This window comes from Tamandua tetradactyla, chromosome 5, assembly GCF_023851605.1.
Source record: "Tamandua tetradactyla isolate mTamTet1 chromosome 5, mTamTet1.pri, whole genome shotgun sequence".
Taxonomy (NCBI): Eukaryota; Metazoa; Chordata; class Mammalia; order Pilosa; family Myrmecophagidae; genus Tamandua; species Tamandua tetradactyla.
Genome location: NC_135331.1, coordinates 165726737 through 165746940, shown reverse-complemented (window position 1 = coordinate 165746940; position 20204 = coordinate 165726737). Strand labels below are relative to the sequence as shown.

Here is a 20204-nt window from a genome sequence, read left to right as displayed (position 1 = left end):
AGTTAGAAACAGGGTAAGATAATGGGTAATTGGAGCTGAAGGGATACAGACTGTGCAACAGGACTAGATACAAAAACTCAAAAATGGACAGCACAATAATACCTAATTGTAAAGTAATCATATTAAAACACTGAATGAAGCTGCATCTGAGCTATAGGTTTTTTTTTTTTACTATTATTATTACTTTTATTTCTTTTCTCTATATTAACATTCTATATCTTTTTCTGTAGTGTTGCTAGTTCTTCTAAACTGATGCAAATGTACTAAGAAACGATGATCATGCATCTATGTGATGATTTTAAGAATTACTGATTGCATATGTAGAATGGTATGATCTCTAAATGTTGGGTTAATTTCTTTTTTCCCATTAATTAATAAAAAAAAAAGATTACGTCTTTTGTCAGGGTTCATAATTCAATCTAACAAAGTTTATATGCAGGACAATTATTAGGCAAAAGTATGAGTATGTTATTGCCATTATCAGGAGGTTAGTGTGGTTTCAGGAGCTATGAATGGGCCCAAGTTGACAAGGGATAGACTGTGATAGTCAATTTCATGTATCAACCTGGGTAGGTTATGGTGTCCAGTTGTTTGTTCAATTGATTAGCCTGATCGTTAATGTGAGGGTATTTCATAGATGGATTTGCATCTATAATTAGCTGACTACATCTATGGTTGATTGCATTTATAATCAACAAAGAGGATTGCCCTCAGCAATGTGGGGAGTCTCCTCATCCTATCAGTGGGGGGTCTTAAAAGTCAGAGCTGAGGATTTCGAAAGTCAGAGAATTTCTGCCTCTACTTCAGCCAGCCAGCTTCCTGGGGAGAATTTGACTTCACCTTTATCAGTGTTTCCAACCCTATAGAAATCAGTCTTACCAGCCCTCATGGTCCTGTGAGTCAACTCCTACAATAAATCTTTTAATGAGCTCACCCACAAATATGTACATCCTGTCAGTTTTGTTTCTCTGAAGAATCCTGACTAATAAACCTGTTATTAACTATATCTTAATTCTAAGCAAAAAAGGAGAATTTTGCTTTGTATAGAATTCCGTAAGAATTTCCCTAGAATCCTAGGGAATGGAGTCTAGCCTATATTTCTAAAGGAAGGAGAAAGAGAAGAAGAAGAGTTAGACAAAGAAGAAAGAGGAGGAGGAGGAAGCGGAGAAAGAGGAAAAGGAAAAAACGCAACAAGAAATAACAGAAAAAAAGACTAGATTATAATTTTTCAAGATTAGTGATTCTCAACCCTAAGTGCACATTAGAATCCCTTGAGGAGTATTTGAAAAATACCAACGCCTGCTCCTCAAGTCAACAGATCCTCATTCAGTTGGTCCTGGTAACTTTGGTCCTCATGAGAAACGTTTAAATAGCAGTGGGGAGCCAGCTGGTCTTGCAGCAATCTAGGCATTCTTCAGTGTGTGCTCCTGGTCTTCTCATCATACACAAAACACAACTTAACTTCTGAATATGAGTGTGAGGATGGAATAAAGATGGGGATGGCAAATAAAGACCTAGCTCAGTCATTCATTATTCCTTCAACTGAACCACAAAACTTATGTGATGCCTCCTTGGCACCAGGCTCTATATTGAGTGTTGGAAATGCAGTGGCAAAGGAAATGATTAAAGAATGATAGGGCCCTCTCTGAGCTCTTCCTTGGGGGCTTCAAATTCCAACCTATGTTAATGCCAAGATCAACTGAGAGGTGGGGAGAAGGAGAGATAGAGAGAGAGAGAAGGCAATGACCATAAAGACCAAACAGTCTACTTGTTAATTTCGTTCATGGAGTAAATATATATTGGTGCTAAAGGGGACCTAAGACATTGTTTCCTTTGGTTTTACAGATGAGTACTTTTAAACTTACAGGGATTAAATGACTAGCCTACCATCATATAGTTATTAAGAACTCAGATGGATGGTCATTTTTAACACTGCATTCAATAAAAATCTTCCCAGCTGATGTTTTTTTGGGGGATGGTTGGGAGGGGAGGAGGTACATGGGCTGGAATCGAACTGTGGTCTCCTGCATGGCAGGAGAGAATTCTACCACCTAACTACCCTTGCACCCCAACTGATTTTTTTTTAACTTTTTAATTCCAAGTTTCTAAAAGAAAATAGTTCCCTAGAAAGAGCCTTTGTTAAAGAAAAAGGCCAAGTTCTTCCCCGCTGAGCTAATCCTAGTGTGAAATTAACTAGCAGCACCACTAGTCAATTCCACACTGCTGTCCTGTAGGGAGAGAAACTAGAAACAAGGAGGGTGAGTCTTGGACCATTTCCTTCCTAACAACAGTTGTTCTTAAGGTCATACACTTGGAACATTAGAAGTGGCAACAAAGGACTTTTGTGAACATGGAGAGTGAGGATCTGAGAAGGAAAGACCTCCTAAAAATTAAGCCAAAAGGAATATTATAATTAAGAATTATAGTCATATACCCCTACCCGCATCATCTTTGAGGGCTGATCTAAAAGATGGTGCACCCAGCAACCTTTGCAGAAATGAGAGAAATGCAGATGTAGAACATTATGAGATTCCATTTTATAGTCATTTGTAGGAAATTTTAAGAGGTCTGACTTCTGGTGGAAGTGGAAGTGGACACAGCCTCTTTGGAAAGCTATTTGGCATTATCTATTAAAATTTAATTTCACTTACCCTACAACTCAGCAATCCAGTGCTAGATATAAACTCTTGCTCATGTGCACCTGGAGGTCGTAGTAAGCCTGTTTATGACAGCATTGTTGTAATAGAGAAAACCTGGAAGCGGCCCAAATGCCCACCAAGAGGAGAACGAATAAAATGTGACATATTCATGCAATAGATATTAGACAGCAGTTAAAACAACCGCCACAATACACATCGATATGGGTAAATCTTAGCAAAATAATGTTGAGTGGAAAAAAGTCACAATATTTTACATTAAGCATGAATCCCCTTGTATAGTTAAAAATGACAAACTAAAAACATATTTTTTTAGGAATACACATACGATTAAACTATATTCTTGAAAAAAAAAATGACAGGAATGATACACACTTCAGGATAGAGACAATCTTGGTGGAGGAAATAAGGGGAAAGGGATAGAAGATGGCCCCACAGGCAGAAGTAAGCTAATGTCAATATTCTGGTTCCTGTGTTGGGTTCACAGGAATGTATCAGGTTATGAAAAGATAAATAGACAATTGCATGAGTTATTTATTGCTGCATAACAAATTGCCCCGTAACAGCAACTTAAAACAAAAAACGTTATTTCCCACAGTTTCTGAGGGCCAGGAATGTGGACATGTCTTTGTTCATTGGTTCTGGCTCAGGGTCATATATAAGGTTACAGTCAAAGTGGCAATCAGAGTAGTGGTCCCTGAACCAGCTGGAGGGTCTGCTTCCAAGATGGCTCACTAACATGGCTGTTGGCACAAAGTGCAGTATTTTTTACCATGTGGGCTTTTCTGGAGGGCTGCTTATGATGCAGCCTCCCCCAAGGAAGTTGAGAGAGAGAGAGAGAGAGAGAGAGAGAAAGAGAGGGGGGGGTAATATTGGAAGTGGCACACCAGCATTTCCTGCCATATGCTACTGATCACATAACCCAATTCTGGGACAATGTGAAAGGGGACTACACATGGTAGGACTAGGAGGAAGCAGAGCTCATTGGGGATCATCTTGGGGCCTAGATACCACAATAATAAAACAAAAAAGAACAATGCATAGACCAATGATGAAACTGTACCAAGAACAAATTTTGTGTACCTGCTGTTCACAAGAAAGGAAGGAAAGAAGGGAGGGAGGAAGGAAGGAAGGATGGGCAAGCAAGTTCTGAAGGCAACAGTGTTCAGAGGCAGGAATGAGATGAGTTTGACCTTTAATCCTAGCTCTACCATCCTCCAACTTAAACTTGTGGCAAGTTATTTGACGTTGCTCCATTTGCAAAATAGAGATGAGGATTTTTACTTGCCTTAAAAATTTTTTTCTTTGTATGCTGTATGGCGGGGGTCACATTTCATTCTTTTTTTCCATGTGAGCATCCCCTTATTGCAGCACCATCTGTTGAATTTTTTTGTTTTTGTTTGTTTGCTTGCTTTTGGTTAAGTGCATGGGCCAGGAATCGAACCCAGGTCTTCCACACGGGAGGCTTTTTAAAATTTTTACTATGAAAATATCCAGACATAAAAATTAAAGAGAATTATGTAACGAATTATTTTTACCCATCATCCAGTATCAACAACTTTCTAGATTTTAGCATACTAGCTTAATCTATCATATTCCTCCTGAAGTGTCTTAGGACAAATTTCTGACATCATGTCATTTCAATCCTTTAGTATGCATTTTCTTATAGACAGACACATTAAAAAATAGTAATAATTTCTTAGCATTATCTAATATATCAAAACTATATTCAAAAAAAATTTTTTACAGTTCATTTGTTAGAATGAGGATCTAAACAAGGTTCCTTCGTTATGTCTCTTAAAATCTTTCACTCATTCACTTTTGCCCCGGTTTTGTAGAAACCTGGTCATTTGGTTTGCAGAATATTTCCTATGCTGGATTTGTCTGCTTCCTTGTGTTCTCATTGTGCTTTTTCTGCTACCTTTTGTAATGGTAGAACACTGGAGAAGTTAGTCCTTTGGCTGGATGAGATTCAGACTAAACGATTTTGGCAAAAAAAATATTTCATAGGTGATATTGAATCCCTCGTGCTGAGCCACACCAGGAGGCACAGATGTGTGGACTCCCTGCACCTAATGATGCTGAGACTGAGGAGTGGTTGCAGGTGGTGTTGGCCTGAGGCTTCCTTTGTAAAGTTCCCCATCAGCCTTTTGTCTACTGATGATTGTCACCTGAATCAGTTATTTCGTAAGCCATCACAAAATGATTTCCTTATTTTATTCTTTCTTCCTCTTCTATTAGATGGAATTATTTTATGAAGAAGAACGATCCCTTGTCAACCTGGGCTATTTGGTCACCGCATCCGAAGTGGCTTCACATCCTCTTAGGCTGCTCCGGCCATTGCTGCAGCAACCTGCTTCCTGCAGGTGTAACCTGACAGCACCTCTCCTCACATGAATCGTGTACATTGTACTTGCTGCCCCACAGTTCCTCAGACCCTGCAAGGACGGGATAATCTGCCTAGCTCTGACATGTGTGTGACAGCTTAAAAATGTGAGGGGGCTAAGGCCACATGAGGTGAACCTGGATCAATGGGAGCTGGTAAATAACTGCTTCCCTCTTAAGTCCCTCAAGAGGACAATAAATGACAAAAAATAAATACATTTTACACATCAACTCAAAGAGTCCCAGCAGGCTCAAGGCCCACTGGCTACCGTGATGACTGGAGAATACACCCTCCTTTTTTTTTTTTTTTTTTTTTTTTAACTTTTTAAATGGTATAATATAACATATACAAAGCAAAGAAAGAAAAAAGCAATAGTTTACAAAGCACTCTTCAACAAGTAGTTACAGGACAGATCCCAGAGTTTGTCATGGGCTACTATACCATCCTCTCAGATTTTTCTTCTAGCTCCTCCAGAACATTGGAGGCTAGAAGGAATAAATATTTTTTTATTATCACAATGGACTTTTTTCTTTCTTTTTTTTTGGAAAAATAATATATATACAAAAAAGCAATGCATTTCAAAGCACTGCACAACAATTAGTTGTAGAACAGATTTCAGAGTTCAGTATGGGTTACAATTCCACAATTTTTGTTTTTTTACTTTCAGCTGCTGTGGTAGTTAGGTTCAGGTGTCAACTTGGCCATGTGAAGATGCCTTGTTCTATTGCTGTGGACATGAGCCAATGGCATGTGAACCTCATCTGTTGCTGATTACATCTGCAGTCGGTTAGGAGGCACGCCTGCTGCAATGAATGATGTTTGATTTAATTGGCTGGGCTTAAATGAGAGAGCTCAACATAGTACAGCCCAAGCAGCTCAGCATACCTCATGTCAGCACTCGCAGCTCAGCCCAGGCCTTTGGAAATGCAGAAAGGAATCACCCCGGGGAAATTGTTGGAACCCAGAGGCCTGGAGAGAATGCAAGCAAGAGATTGCCCTATGCCTCCTCATGTAAGAAAGATCCTCAATTGAAACTTAGCTGCCTTTCCTCTGAAGAACTATACATTAACTAAATAAATCCCCTTTTACTGAAAGCCAGTCCATCTCTGGTGTGTTGCATTCCAGCAGCTAGCAAACTAGAACAGCTGTTCTAAGACACTGGAGACTAAAAGAATTATCAATTTAATTATTCAGCAATAATACCTGTTTGTTAAACCCTACCTTCTCTGTATAACTCCACCATCACCTTTGATCTTTCTATCCCACTCTTTAGGAGTATTTGGGCTATGGCCATTCTAACTTTATTAGGTTAGAAGGAACTGTCACTAGTATGGGGTAGGGAGATGGAACAAGCTGATGTTCTGGAGAGGCTGGGTCCTCTGTATTTCAGGACTTATCTGGTCCAGGGACCCATCTAGAGGTTGTAGATTTCTGGAAATTTACCCTAGTGCATGGAACCCTTGCAGAATCTTATATATTGCCCTAGGTGTTCTTTAAGATTGGCTGGAATGGTTTTGGTTGGCGCTTGGCAAGTTATGATAGGTAGCAGTGTCTAACTGAAGCTTGCATGCAGAACACACCCTTTTATTACTCCCCTGTTTCACTCTCCCTAGTCACCCACTCTGTTTCCTGAGATCGCTGCTCCAAATAAACAACTTCAAAGAAAGCCCTTCATGATAAAAACTAAATAGAGAAAAAAAAGCAAGCCCTTGTCTCAAGTTCAGTTTTCAAGGAGTCACCCAGGCCAAAACACCAGGGAACATAAGTCATACAAGAAAGGCATAAATACTCATTTGAGGATAAATACTCAATTCTTGCATTATTCTGAAAATATTCAGAATATTGCTCTGGTTATGTCTACTAATGAACTCATGGGCTTGCATGTAATCAAAGAATTTCAATCAGGAGCAGTTATCACTCTTTTTGGATGCTCAGACTGCCGCCTTTCCAGCCAGTGGGAGCTCCTTTATGATGGTCCCTTTGTCTCTTTGGTTTTCTCACTGGACTTTAGACTTTAACAGCTTCCTTGATTTCTGGTGGAACAAGTATCTCAGGCTCATCATGCCAATTTCTTGTTCCAGACCTGAAAATTGCATTCCTCTAAAGAGCCTCCCTCCCTTTAATAGGGAATGATGTATTGAAACACATTATCATATGAAAACATATGAATTCTAAAGGGGCTCATTGCTGTAAGATTGCCATTACTTCTAGGCCTTTTCAGAGGACAGAGCAAGGAAATACTTTTTAAAAATTTCGATAAACATAACATTTAAAAATAGAGTATAAGAATCATTTTTGAACAGAAAAAATAAGCTGATACTATTCCCAGTTCAACTTTAATATTACATGGATTTCACTTACTCTGAAAATCATTATTCCTAACAACTCAAATATTGCTTAGTTGCTTTTTCCTACAATATTAAAGAGCATTTTTTTGTTTTTTGTCCTTTTAAATTTGTTTTTATCTCTTTTTTATTTTGTTTTTCATTTTTTTAAAAAAGTAATTTTTAAAGTAATAATATCCATATGTCTACTGGCAATAAGACTACTGAATGAAGTTTAAGATTTCTTTGTAGGTCTACTTATCCTGAGAATATATTCCATTATGAATATACAGTGAAAAAAATTTTTAAAGTCATTTATTTCTTTACTTTGTGTGTTAATGCCACCAACTTAATATACAGTTACATCATTTGCTTTAGCTTGCTATCAATTTGTAGGAATTACATTTTTCTTTTGGATTTAATTTTTTTTAATTTGCAAAATATATACATGATTCCAAAGTCAAAACTATATAGCCAATGTATATTTAGAATAGTCTACTTTCCATGCATGTCTCCTGTACTTGTTTTCCCTCATCCCCACATAGATAATAATTTTTTTTAGATAAAATTTTGATCTACCTTTGTTTCTTTTTGCAAATATATATTCATAGTTCTTCTGTCTTACAAAAAGACCATATTATCCTGTTCCTCACCCTGATTTTGAAAAAAAACTTAACATATGTCTTAGAAACCATTCCATATGAGTTTAAAGTTTAAAGATATGGCCCTAATTCTTTCTCACAGCTGCACAGTGTGTATCATTGTGTGGCTCTATTCTGGATCATTCAACAAGGCCCCTACTTGTGGTCATTTGGATTGTTTTCAATCTTTTGCTATTACAAATAATATTGCAGTAACAACCTTGCATTTAAGTCATTTGCATTTTCAGATCGATTCCTAGAATTGGGATCTCTGGGTTGAAGGATAAATGCACATATCATTTTACTAGGGATTATCAAAGGTCCTTCCATAAGTTCTGTTTTGGTTTGTGAAAGTGGCTGGAATGCAATATACCAGAAATGGGTTGGCTTTTACAATGGGAATTTATTAGCTTACAAATTTACAGTTCTAAGGCCATGAAAATGTCTAAATTAAGGCATCAAACTGGATGATACCATCTCTGAAGAAAGGCTGCTGGCATCTGGAACTCCTCTGTCTCATGGCAAGGCACATGGCCAGGGTTTGCTTGTGCTTCCCTCCCAGGTTCCCTTGCTTCCAGCTTCTAACTTCAGTGGTATCCTCTCTCACTTCCTCTTGGAGCTTTTTCTCTGAGCTCTCTGGGTTTAATCTCTCTGCTTCCATATATGTTTTATACTCTCATAAAGGACTCCAGTAAAAGGATTAAGACCCATCTTGAATGGGGTGGGTCATATCTCAATTGAAATAACCTAACCAAAAGGTCCCACCTACAATAGGTCAGCACCCACAGGAATGGATTAAAAGAACATGTCCCTTCTCTCTCTAAACCGACCTGGCAAATGGACCCACTGCACTCCCCCTCCTAGTGTGACAGCACGACCAGGGGTGTAAATCTCCCTGGCAACATGGGACAGAAATCCGGGATGTGCTGGGAACTGGCATCAAGGGATTGAGAAAACCTTTTTGACCAAAAGGGGGAGGAGAGAAATGAGAAAAAATAAAGGGTCAGTAGCTGAGAGTTTCAAACAGAGTTGAGAGATTATCCTGGGTTATTCTTACACATTATATAGATATCCCCTTTTTAGTTTATGGTGTACTGGAGTGGCTACAGGGAAGTACCTGAAACTAGAGCTGTGTTCCAGTAGCCTTGTTTCTTGAGGATGATTATATAATGATATAGCTTTTACAATGTGACTGTGTGATTGTGAAAACCTTATGTCTTATGCCCCCTTTGTCTGGCGTATGGACAGATAAGTAAAAAAATACGGATACAAAAAAAAAATAATAGGGGGAACAAACGTTAAAATAAATTGGGTAGGTGGAAATACTAGTGGTCAATGAGAGGGAGTGGTAAGTGGTATGGTATGTATGAATTTTTCTTTTTATTTCTTTTTCTGGAGTGATGCAAATGTTCTTAAAAAATGATCATGGTGATGATTATACAACTATGTGATGATATTGTGAGCCATTGATTGTACACCATGTATGGAATGTTTGTATGTTAAAAATGTTCGTGTTCGTATGTTGTTTTATCAATAAAAATATATATTTTAAAAAGAACATGGCCTTTTCTGGGGTACCTAACAGCTTCAAATCAACACCGGTTCTGTCTACCATTTTATATTCTCACCAGCAGTATGTGCTGTATTTTTTTTCCCCATAGTCTGCCAACATAATAGGTGGCAAACTTCTATATTTTTGCTAATCTGATTACTTGTTCCCTTTTATCATTTCACCCCAAGATATACCAGGATGCTTTTATCTGCTTTGGAAGAACTCACTCAGCATAAACAACAGGTGATTGTGTGGAGGGTGATAGCAGGAGAGAGACTGCAGCGACTTTATCTCTTTTCATTCACCTAATCATGGAAATACCTAAATCCAAATAATCCACCAGCCTTGTTAAAACCTTGTATTTCCCAAGGTAGCTTGGGTTTCCAGCTAAGGAAAAGGGCATCAAATATGACCTCATTCCTTTTTAAGGTCAGTTGAATGCATTGCAGAGAGGCCAGTATGTTAAGTCGTCTAGTACTTTATCAGCCTCAGAATCTTGAGAAAGGTGGAAGAGGAACTGTGACCATTTTTTGTTATGAACAACTCCAATGCCGGCAGAAAGCTTCTACACATGACTGGGGTTTTCCACAGATGGGGGAATGACCACTGTCTACTCTGCAGCGCCACTCACACCCAGGGCCTTGTATTGCTGCTATAGAGGAGTAAATGCCATGGATGGAGAGAGGGTAGAATTGTCTTTCTTTCAGCATCTCCCATATCCTTGTATTCCAGTGGGCAATTTTGCCCTCCCTTCCTACCCATCAGGGATATTTGACAATGTCTGGAAACATTTCAGTTGTCATGACTAGGTAGTGAGGGGAAGGGGAGCTGATAGTGGCATTAGAGAACAGGATATAGCTAAATATTCTGCAGCACACAGGGCAGCCCAACCAACAAAAAATTTACCAGCCCCCAAATACCAATAGTACCAAGGTTGAGAAATCCTGCTGTGTTTTTTATGTGCATATCTACAGACATCCTCAAATTGACTATTCTCAGTGGCAAGGGAAGCCTAAAATTACAGATACTTCCCTTCCTGCTCCTCCAAGATCACTAGCAATTCAGAAATTTCTTTAGTAATAAAGACTCCAAGGAATTATATATTTGTCTGGAAGATTAAAGAACAAATACCATTTTAACCTTCTAAAAACTGATTATCATAGGGCTGAGAATGCAACCTTTTAACTGTAAGTATAAAGGAAAAGTGCTGATTATTTAAACTAAATGGGACTAAAAGTCCCATGAATAATCAAAAACTTGGTTAATAGAGTATGACCAGAGAATAATGCACTTGGTTTCTGTAGAGAGATTAACGTACATGCTGTGAATTGGTATTAACAAAATTGCATGAAAAGTTAGTTTTAAGGTATCACAAGGCTGAAGAAACAGCCTCAGGTGCACAATATATCACATTCAGTTTTTATCTCTCTTCTTTTTTCATAACTTCTTTCATCTTGGATAATCCAGAAGCTCAAGTCTTGGAACTCTTTGGAATGGTAAGGTATCTCATTATCTACACTTATTTTCATCTAGTAACAGACCTGATTTTTTTTGCCTTCTTATTTTTTTCACAGTAATTCTTTTTTGAGCCTCAGCTTGCCTTACTTATTATGTTTAATACTTACAAGCATAATTCACTATATATAAAATGTGCCCTCTGGAATATGCCAGTTGGAAAGTATTATGAATCCTAGAAAACCCATGTTTTAATCCTGATCTATTTTTGTGGGAGCAACCATTCCTTTTAATCTTTATTCAACACCGTAGGTTTGTATCTTTTGATTAGATTATCTCCATGGAGATGTTCTATAAGGGACCACCAGATGCCAGCGATGTGAATTCCCAGCTGACAGAGGTGTTCCTGACCCATTGGCCTTTCTTGAGTGAGGCATTATGTCCTCAAGGCTCATCCATCTTGTCATGTGCTTCAGAATGTCATTTCATCTTACTGCTGCATAATATTCCATTGTATGCATATACCACATTTTGTTAATCTGCTTGTCTGTTGATGGGCACTTGGATTGTTTCCATCTTTGGGTGATTGTGACTAATGTTGCTATGAACATCAGAAAAAAAGTGCCCTCTGAAAAGTTGTCCTTAAACTGAATTTTTGTAAATAAAATCAAATTTCTGCACCACAAGGGAAACTTGTATTTACAGGGACTCTGAGGCTATACTTTTCATTGACAAAAGCATCTTTTGTGCAAGGCGAATATTACTCCTTAATTTGTGCTTTTTTAATTCTCAATTTTATATATAGCCCAAGAGTTTAGTCTAGTATTATGCATGAAGTTAATTTAAAAAGTATCACTATGAATTTGGAAGGTGGTTTAGCTTCCTTTGCTGCTCAAGCAAATACCACGCGATGGGTTGTCTTAAGTTTTTTCAGCTCAGTTTTGAGGCTAGGAAAAAGTTTACAAGGCATCATCAAGGCAATACTTTCTTCTGGAAGACTGGTGTTCTGGGGCTAGCTGCCCACATCCTTGATCAGAAGCTCTTCGGCCATATAGTAATACCCATGGCAGCCTCTCCTGGCCTCTCAATTCTTTTGCTTCACTTCACCTTCACAGTCTTGCTTCCTGTGGCTTTCGCTTTCTGTTTGAACTTCATTCTGCTTATAAAGGACTCCAGTAACAAGATTAAGACCTATCCTGACTGAGATGGGCCATGAATTAACCTCATCAAAAGGTCCTACTCGCAATGGGTTCACACCTACAGGAACGGATTTAATTTAAGAACATGGTTTTCTGGAAATACATAGCTCCAAACCACCTCAGAAGGATTTCGAAAGTTGGAGAGTTTTACAAGCCATTATTAAGGGTGTGAAAACTTCATATAATGTTGTGGTTAAAAGCATGGCTTCAAGAACCAGAATGCCTGGGTTCACATCCCTCCCTAATGTGATCTTAAACAATTTACACAATTCAACAGTGCTTCAGTTCTTCATATGAAACACGGCCAATAATAAAATTCTCTACCCAACAGGGTTGTTCTGAGAATTAAATGAATTTTTTTTATATGTGGAAACCACTAGGATCGGTGATATAGTTTTGGATTATGAGAGATTTGAATTTTGGATAAGAGTTTGGCTGGTTTTTTGTTTGTTTTTGCATGAATAGGCACCGGGAAGCAACCCGGGTCTCTGGCATGGCAGGCGAGAACTCTGCAACTGCACCACCATTGCCCAACTCGGCTGGTTTTAAAAAGGAAGAGAGATACCGGTCAGCAACTTTGCCGTCGGTCTTCTCACTCTTGAGGAGGTACGGCTGATTCGAGTGGGCTACACTTGAGAAAACCTAGGCTCAGCATAGAGGCCTGGGACTCGGACAAAAGCTCCAGTATCTTCTGTAGGAAGAGGAGTCCGTGCTGCCCAGCCCCGCCGCTCTCCGGTTGGGACCTGAGGGCGCCAAAGCACGAGTGTGCTCAGCCTCACGCCCTAACATGGCGTTCCTTCAGTGAACCCCGGCCCATAGATCCAGTACCCACAGTTCCTGCCAGAGGCGAGCGGCAGACAGAGACTTAGAGGCATCCGGGAGGGGCCTGCGCCTCGGTCCGATCCCCTTCCTTCCAGGAGGGGTTGGGGACACGAAGAGACTTGGTAGACACCGACCCTCTTTCGTGATACAAACGTTTACACGCGCCCACTCTGTGTCGGGCACCGAGAATGCTCTGATGAATCAGACTCGGCCCGGAATATAAGAACAGTTCACTCGGTGGTCAAACCCCATTCCTGTCACGCGTGAAACGCCCAGGATGGGAGGAGTGGGTGGAAGGAGAGGAGGATTTCGCCCTGCCCCGCGCCTTCCGGAATCATTCCAAAGTCCCGCCCCTTTGGGGGCGTTCCTAGTTGTGCCGTAAAGTAGGGAACAGGCATTGCTTCCTAACAGCCCGCCCCCGTATTTACGGCAGGCCGTAATTCAAGCTTCTAATATGGCGGCCCCCAAGAAGACACTGGCCGTAGTTTCTACTGGAGGTGGTCTGGGACAGTGCTGAACTGGGTCTACTGTCTTCTAGCTCGACCGGCAGAAAGTACAAGCTCAAGTTCGTTTTTGATCACCGTTCCAGAAAGCCAACTACCTTCTTGAGGGTCAGGAGTCGCCTCTTCCTTCTAGTCCTTGCAAATTCCTCCTTTGCCTCTGGTTTGTTCCCCACGCCACCTCTGGATACTGCCAAAGTACCTGACCCTACCAGATTCAAAACTATGAGCTTTGGGCAGTTGCTGTTGCGATTGACCCGCTCTCTTCGAGCCTTGGGTCCCCCACGTCGCCCATGGTGGTCCCCGTCCCTCGAAACTATCTCCACGCTAGGCTCCTGGTCCCCGGCCCATTGGAATCAGGTGGTGTCCGAGGCGGAGAAGATCGTGGGTTATCCCACGTCCTTCATGAGCCTCCGCTGCCTGCTGAGCGACGAACTCAGCAACATCGCTATGCAGGTGCGGAAGCTGGTGGGAACCCGGCACCCTCTACTAACCACAGCCAGGTGAGATACACTTTCTTCTGACAGCACACTCGTATCCGCTGGAATTCTTCCTGCCAGTACATACACCTGCCTGTTTCAGACCAGACTTATCTCTCCACCCCCACCCTCACCCCACCCCCCTACAGCCTTCCTAGGCCGTCGGTGTTGTCCTCCCCTAGTCCACTGCCCTTAACATTCTTCCCCGACTTGCTCAGCTTAGTGGATAAGATTTTCTTTTAAGAGATACTTTAACGCTTCTGGTGATTTTGCTTCTTAATTGTTGAGGGTGAAAATGCCCCAGAGATTTGTGAAGAAATCAAGCTGGGATATGAATTTATTGAGTCACTTTCTAAGAATGGCCTTTTGAAAATGGAAAGGGTTAATTTCTGCTTCTACACTATTCGATAGTTCCTCTCCAAAAGGAGGTGTAGGTGGGGTGGGTGGGGTGGGGTGAGGTGAGAGGTTGTTTCCGGAGATGCCCCAGGCTTGAAGTAGGAATTTATCCAGTCAGTAGCCATTATTATCTTGGAATTTTTACCATTTATGCTGGACTACTGCTGTGAAACCTGTGATTAGAATTTTAAGCATCACAACTTTTTCTTTACTTTAAAAAAGCTAAACAAAAGCTTATTTGTTAAGTTTTTCACGTACAGAAAAGTTGCAAGAAAAATAGTACAAAGAATATACTCTCATACTCTTAACTCAGATTCACCTATAATATACATATATACTATTCACATATACATAAGTATGTGTGTATATTAAAGTATATATATTTTAATCTTTTCAGGGTAGATTGTGTACATTGTGGTCTGCTACTTGTAAATACGTCAGTGTGAGTTTTATAAGCATTGGGATGTCTCTTACCTAACTACAGTACCATTAGGAATTTAGGTACATTTAATATTGATAAAACACTTTTATTTAATTTACCATTCATACTCTAATTATGTTAATTAACCCAGTAAGGACTATAGCATTGTTCTCCCTCCAATGTAGGACCCATCCTAGAAGCAGATACTACATTTAGTTGTCATCTTTTTAGTCTCTTTCATTTGGAAACTTTTTAGGACCTTTTCCACACTTTTTTAACATTGGAACGGTGGTTCTCAACTGAGGCCAGTTTTGCCCCCAGAAGGGACATTTGACAATGTCTGGAGACACTTAGGTTGTCATAAATGGGGACACGTTACTGGCATCTAACTAGATAGCTGCCCATAACAAAGAATCATCAGGCCCAAAATGTCAGTAGTGCCAAGGATCTTTAAAAACTCTGGACTAAGTGATTTCTTCCCCCCTGTTCTCTCTCTCTTTTTCTTTAATGGTTGGTAACATATCACACAAAATATTCCCTTGTCATCATAAAGAAGCATATACTTCTGTGGTATTAATTACATTTACAATGTTGTGCTTCCATTACCAAAATGTTTTCATCACCTAAAACAGAAATTCTGTACCTATTAAGCAATACCTCCCCATTCCTTTCTCTTCCCGATCCATACTATCTATCCTCTGGTTTATTTTTGATCTCTAAGAATTTGCTTATTCTGGATATTTCATATAAGTTGAAGCATACAGTTGTCCTTTTGTGCCTGGCTTATTTCAGTCAACATGATGTCTTCAAGGTTCATCCAGGTTGTAGCATGTATCATAACCTCATTTCTTCTAATAGCTGAATAATATTTCATTGCATGTATATTTAATCTTTTCTTCATTCGTCTGCCGATAGATGCTTGGGTTGCTTCCACATATTACCTATTGTGAATGATGCTCTGTGAACATTGATATAGAAGTATTTATTTGAGTCCCAGTTTTTAATTATTTTGGGTATATAACCAGAAGTGGAATTAATGGACAATATGATAATTCTGATTGACTTTCTGAAGAACTATCAAATTGTTCTCTACAAGGACTGCACCATTTTACATTTCCAGGACCAGTGTACTATTCTGATTTCTCTACACCCTCTCCAACACTTATTTTGTTGTTGTTTGTAGTTGTTTTTAAAATAGCCATCCTAATGGGTGTGAAGTGGTATCTCATTGTGTTTTCGTTTGCATTTCCCTAATGACTATTGATGTTGAGCATCTTCTTATGTGCTTATGGGTCATTTGTGTGTGTGTGTGTGTATATATATATATATGTATATGTATATGTTTGAGGAATTCAAGGCTTTTGCCCATTTTTAAATTGGGTTTGTCTCTTTTCATTGAGTTGTAGGAGTTCATTTACATTTAGAATCCTAAACCCTTATCAGACATATGATTTGCAATTATTTTCTCCCATTCTGTAGATTGTCTTTTTACTTTCTTGATATCTTTTGATGCACAAAGGTTTTAATTTTAATGAGATCAGTTTATCTATTTTTTGTTTTGCTGCTCATGCATTTGATGTTATATTTAAATCATGACAATTTCTCCCCAAGTTTCTTTTAAGAGTTTATGGTTTTAGTGCTTATGTTTAGATTTTTCATCCATTTTTAGTTAATTTTTGTAGATGGTATGAGGTAGAAGACTGTGGTGATTTAAAAGGACTGTGTGCCCTAGAAAAGCCATGTTTTAATCCTGATCCAGTCTTGTGGGAGTAGCTGTTTCTTTAACCCTGATTCAAGAATGTAGGTTGAAAACTTGATTAGATTATCTTCATGGAGATGTGGCTAACTCGATTGTGGGTATTAACCTTTGATTAGGTGGAGATGTGACTCCACCCACTCCAGGTGTGTCTTGATTAGTTTATTGGAATCTTTTAAAAGAGGGAGCATTTTGAGAGAGCAACAGAGCCGTGAGACAGCCATGAGAATTATGAGAGCCCTTGCAGCCAGAGACCTTTGTAGATGAAGAAGGAAAATGTCTCTGGGGGAACATCATGAAACAAGAAGCCTGGAGAGAAAGCTAGCAGATGTCACCAGGTTCATCATGTGCTTCTCCAGTTGAGAGAGAGAAACTCTGAATGTCATTGGCCTTCTTGAACCAAGGTATCTTTTCCTAGATGACTTAGATTGGACATTTCTATAGGCTTGCTTTAACTTGGACATTATCATGGGCTTAGAACTGTACACTTGCAACTTAATAAATTCCCCTTTTTAAAAGCTGTTCTATTTTTGGTATATTGCATTCCGACAGCTTGCAAATGAGAACAAGGTCCACTTACATTCTTTTGCATGTGGATATATGGTTTTCCTACCACCACTGGTTGAAGAAACTATTCTTTCTCCATTGAGTGGTCTTAGCATCCTTGTCAAAAATCAGTTGGCCATTGAGGTATGGGTTTATTTCTGCACTCTCAGTTGTATTCCATTGGTCTGTTTGTCTGTCATTGTGCCAATACCACATGGCTTTGGTTATCATAGCTTTGTAATAAGTTTTAAAATTGGTTGCTTCAGGTCTTTGCCAGCATTTCATGTTTTCAGTCTTTTAGTCATTCTTATAATGTGTAGCAACATATGGTTGTTTTAATTTGCAATTCTCTGATGACATATGACATTAAACTTTTTTGCATGTTTTATTAGGTAGAGTTCTCTAGAGAAACAAAATCTGCAGGAGATACCCTAAAATTTATAAAAGTGTCTCACGTAACTGTGGAAATGTAGAGTCCAAGGTCTGTAGGACAGGTCATAAGCTGGTAACTGTTGAAGACCTTCACAGAACCCCCATGAGAGGCTGGCTGGGCAACCATGGGATGGAGAAGTCCAAAATCTGTAGGGCAGACTGTGAAGCTGGTGACTATGATGAAGGGTCTGGACAAACTCCACAGGAGAGGCTCGCCAGCTGAAGCAGAAAGAGTGATGTCTCTTTTGAATCCTCCTTAAAAGCTTTCCTCTGATTAGATTAAGGGTCGCTCATTGCAGGAGACACTCCCCTTGGCTGATAGCAAACACAGTCAGCTGTGGATGTAGTCAATGTAATCATGACTTCAGTACATGAAATGTCCTCATAGCAACAGTGCTTGCCTGGCCAGACTACCAAGCACCACCACCTGGCCAAGCTGACCATGACATATGTTACTGGCTATTTGTATGCCTTCCTTTAGGAAATGTCTATTTGAATCTTTTGTGCATTTGTTAATGTAGAATTTTTAAAAATTGAGTTGTAGGAGTAATTTTTATGTCCTATTTATAGATATTTCTCTCCCACCCTCTAGCTTTCCTGTTCATTTCTTTAATGGTGTCTTTTACTGTTTGGGTAGTACTTTCCTCTACCATTTTGCCTTTTGTATTTTATATGTCATATCTAATTTTCCTTCTCGCTACACTCTTCTCCACATCTCTCTCTTCTGTCTTTTTGTATCTGTCTCTAGTGCTCCCTTTAGTATTTCTTGCAGAGCTGGTCTCTTGGTCACAAATTCTCTCAGTGACTTTTTGTCTGAAAATGTTTTAATTTCTCCCTCATTTTTGAAGGACAATTTTGCTGGATATAGAATTCTTGGTTGGCAGTTTTTCTCTTTTAGTAATTTAAATATATCATCCCACTGTCTTCTCGCCTCCATGGTTTCTGCTGAGAAATCTACACATAGTCTTATTGGGTTTCCCTTGTATGTGATGGATTGCTTTTCTCTTGCTGCTTTCAAGATCCTCTCTTTCTCTTTGACCTCTGACATTCTGACTAGTAAGTGTCTTGGAGAACGTCTATTTGGATCTATTGTCTTTGGGGTGCGCTGTACTTCTTGGATCTGTAATTTTAGGTCTTTTATAAGAGTTGGGAAATTTTCAGTGATAATTTCTTCCATTAGTTTTTCTCCTCCTTTTCCATTCTCTTCTCCTTCTGGGACACCCACAACACGTATATTTGTGCGCTTCATATTATCATTCAATTCCCTGAGTCTTTGCTCATATTTTTCCATTCTTTTCCCTATAGTTTCTGTTTCTTTTTGGATTTCAGATGTTCCATCCTCCAGTTCACTAATCCTAACCTCTGTCTCTTGAAATCTACCATTGTAGGTTTCCATTGTTTTTTTCATCTCTTCTACTGTATCTTTCATTCCCATAAGTTCTGTGATTTGTTTTTTCAACTTTCCATTTCTTCTTTTTTTTCATTCCTTGCCTTCTTCATGTCCTCCCTCAATTCATTGATTTAGTTTTTGATGAGGTTTTCCATTTCTGTTCATATATTCTGAATTAGTTGTTTCAGCTTTTCTGTCTCGTTTGAACTATTGGTTTGTTCCTTTGACTGGGCCATATCTTCAATTTTCCTGGTGTGATTTGTTATTTTGTACTGGCTTCTGGACATTTAATTACCTTAATTAGTTTATTCTGGTGATTGCTTTCACTTATCTTACCTAGGGTTTTCTTGCTAGATGAGTTCTTGTCTATCTGTTCTTTGACCTTCAGTTCAGCTTTTTCTGGGCCTCTAGCTGAAGTTTTGTTTAACAGAGGGCAATTTTTCAGTTCTTGTTTTCTTGTTTCTTGTCCTGCTTGTAAGGTGCCTTTTCCCTCCCCACCCTTAGGAGGGTCTACATAGGTATTACAGACTCAGCCGGGTTTTCCCAGACTAAATTGGCCTCCTATCAGGGGGAAGGAGTCACCTGTGTCAGGTTTCCCTGAGGGTGAGACTCAGCAGGTTGAAAGACTTTCCTGTGAAGTCTCTGGGCTCTGTTTTTCTTATCCTGCCCAGTGTGTGGCGCTTGTCTGTCTGTGGGTCCCACCAGCAAAAGATGTTGTGGCTCCTTTAACTTTGGAAGGCTCTCCCTGCTGGGGGCGTGGTGGAGACAGAGGAGAGGTTGTAGGCTGGTTTTAATGGCTTCAAATTGCCAAGCCCTGGGGTCTGAATTCCTTGAGAGAGGGATTCTACCTGAGTTGGGCTTCACCCCTCCCCTGGGGAAGGCACACATGGGAGATAGCCCTGAAAGCAGTCTGTTTCTGCCTATTCCTGGGGCAGTTGCGGCCCAAGTAGTCCCACCACTGAATCCAGAGGCAGCCAAGCCTCTGTAGAAACAACCACAAAAACCTGTTTAGTCCCCTTTCCTCTTTTGTAGTTAGCACAATAAGCGACCTCCGCCTTGACCAATTTCGCCTGAGCTGGGGGCCTATTTTTAGTAGTCAGAATTTGTTTATTAATGCCACAATTGGTGTTTGGTTGGACTCAGTCCCTGCTACTGTTAGAGTCTCTTTCCTTTCCCTCCGGGAAGCCACCTGTGGGGGAGGGGCGCTGTCTCGGCTTGGGGAACTCACGGTTCTGGAGACTCGCAGCC

General features: G+C 39.8%; 1 protein-coding gene across 4 annotated transcripts in view; it reads left to right on the top strand.

Annotated features, from left to right (window-relative positions):
• The first annotated feature begins 13477 nt into the window (after window positions 1-13477).
• The window catches only part of PDSS2 (decaprenyl diphosphate synthase subunit 2), a 383533-nt gene continuing 376806 nt past the window's right edge, over window positions 13478-20204 (top strand). For all 4 annotated transcript variants that reach the window (XM_077162555.1, XM_077162557.1, XM_077162556.1 and 1 more), the window contains exon 1: window positions 13478-14039. In XM_077162555.1, coding sequence (XP_077018670.1) covers window positions 13762-14039 — 278 coding nt within the window. In that variant the 5' untranslated portion in view covers window positions 13478-13761. The remainder of the gene's footprint in view (window positions 14040-20204) is intronic.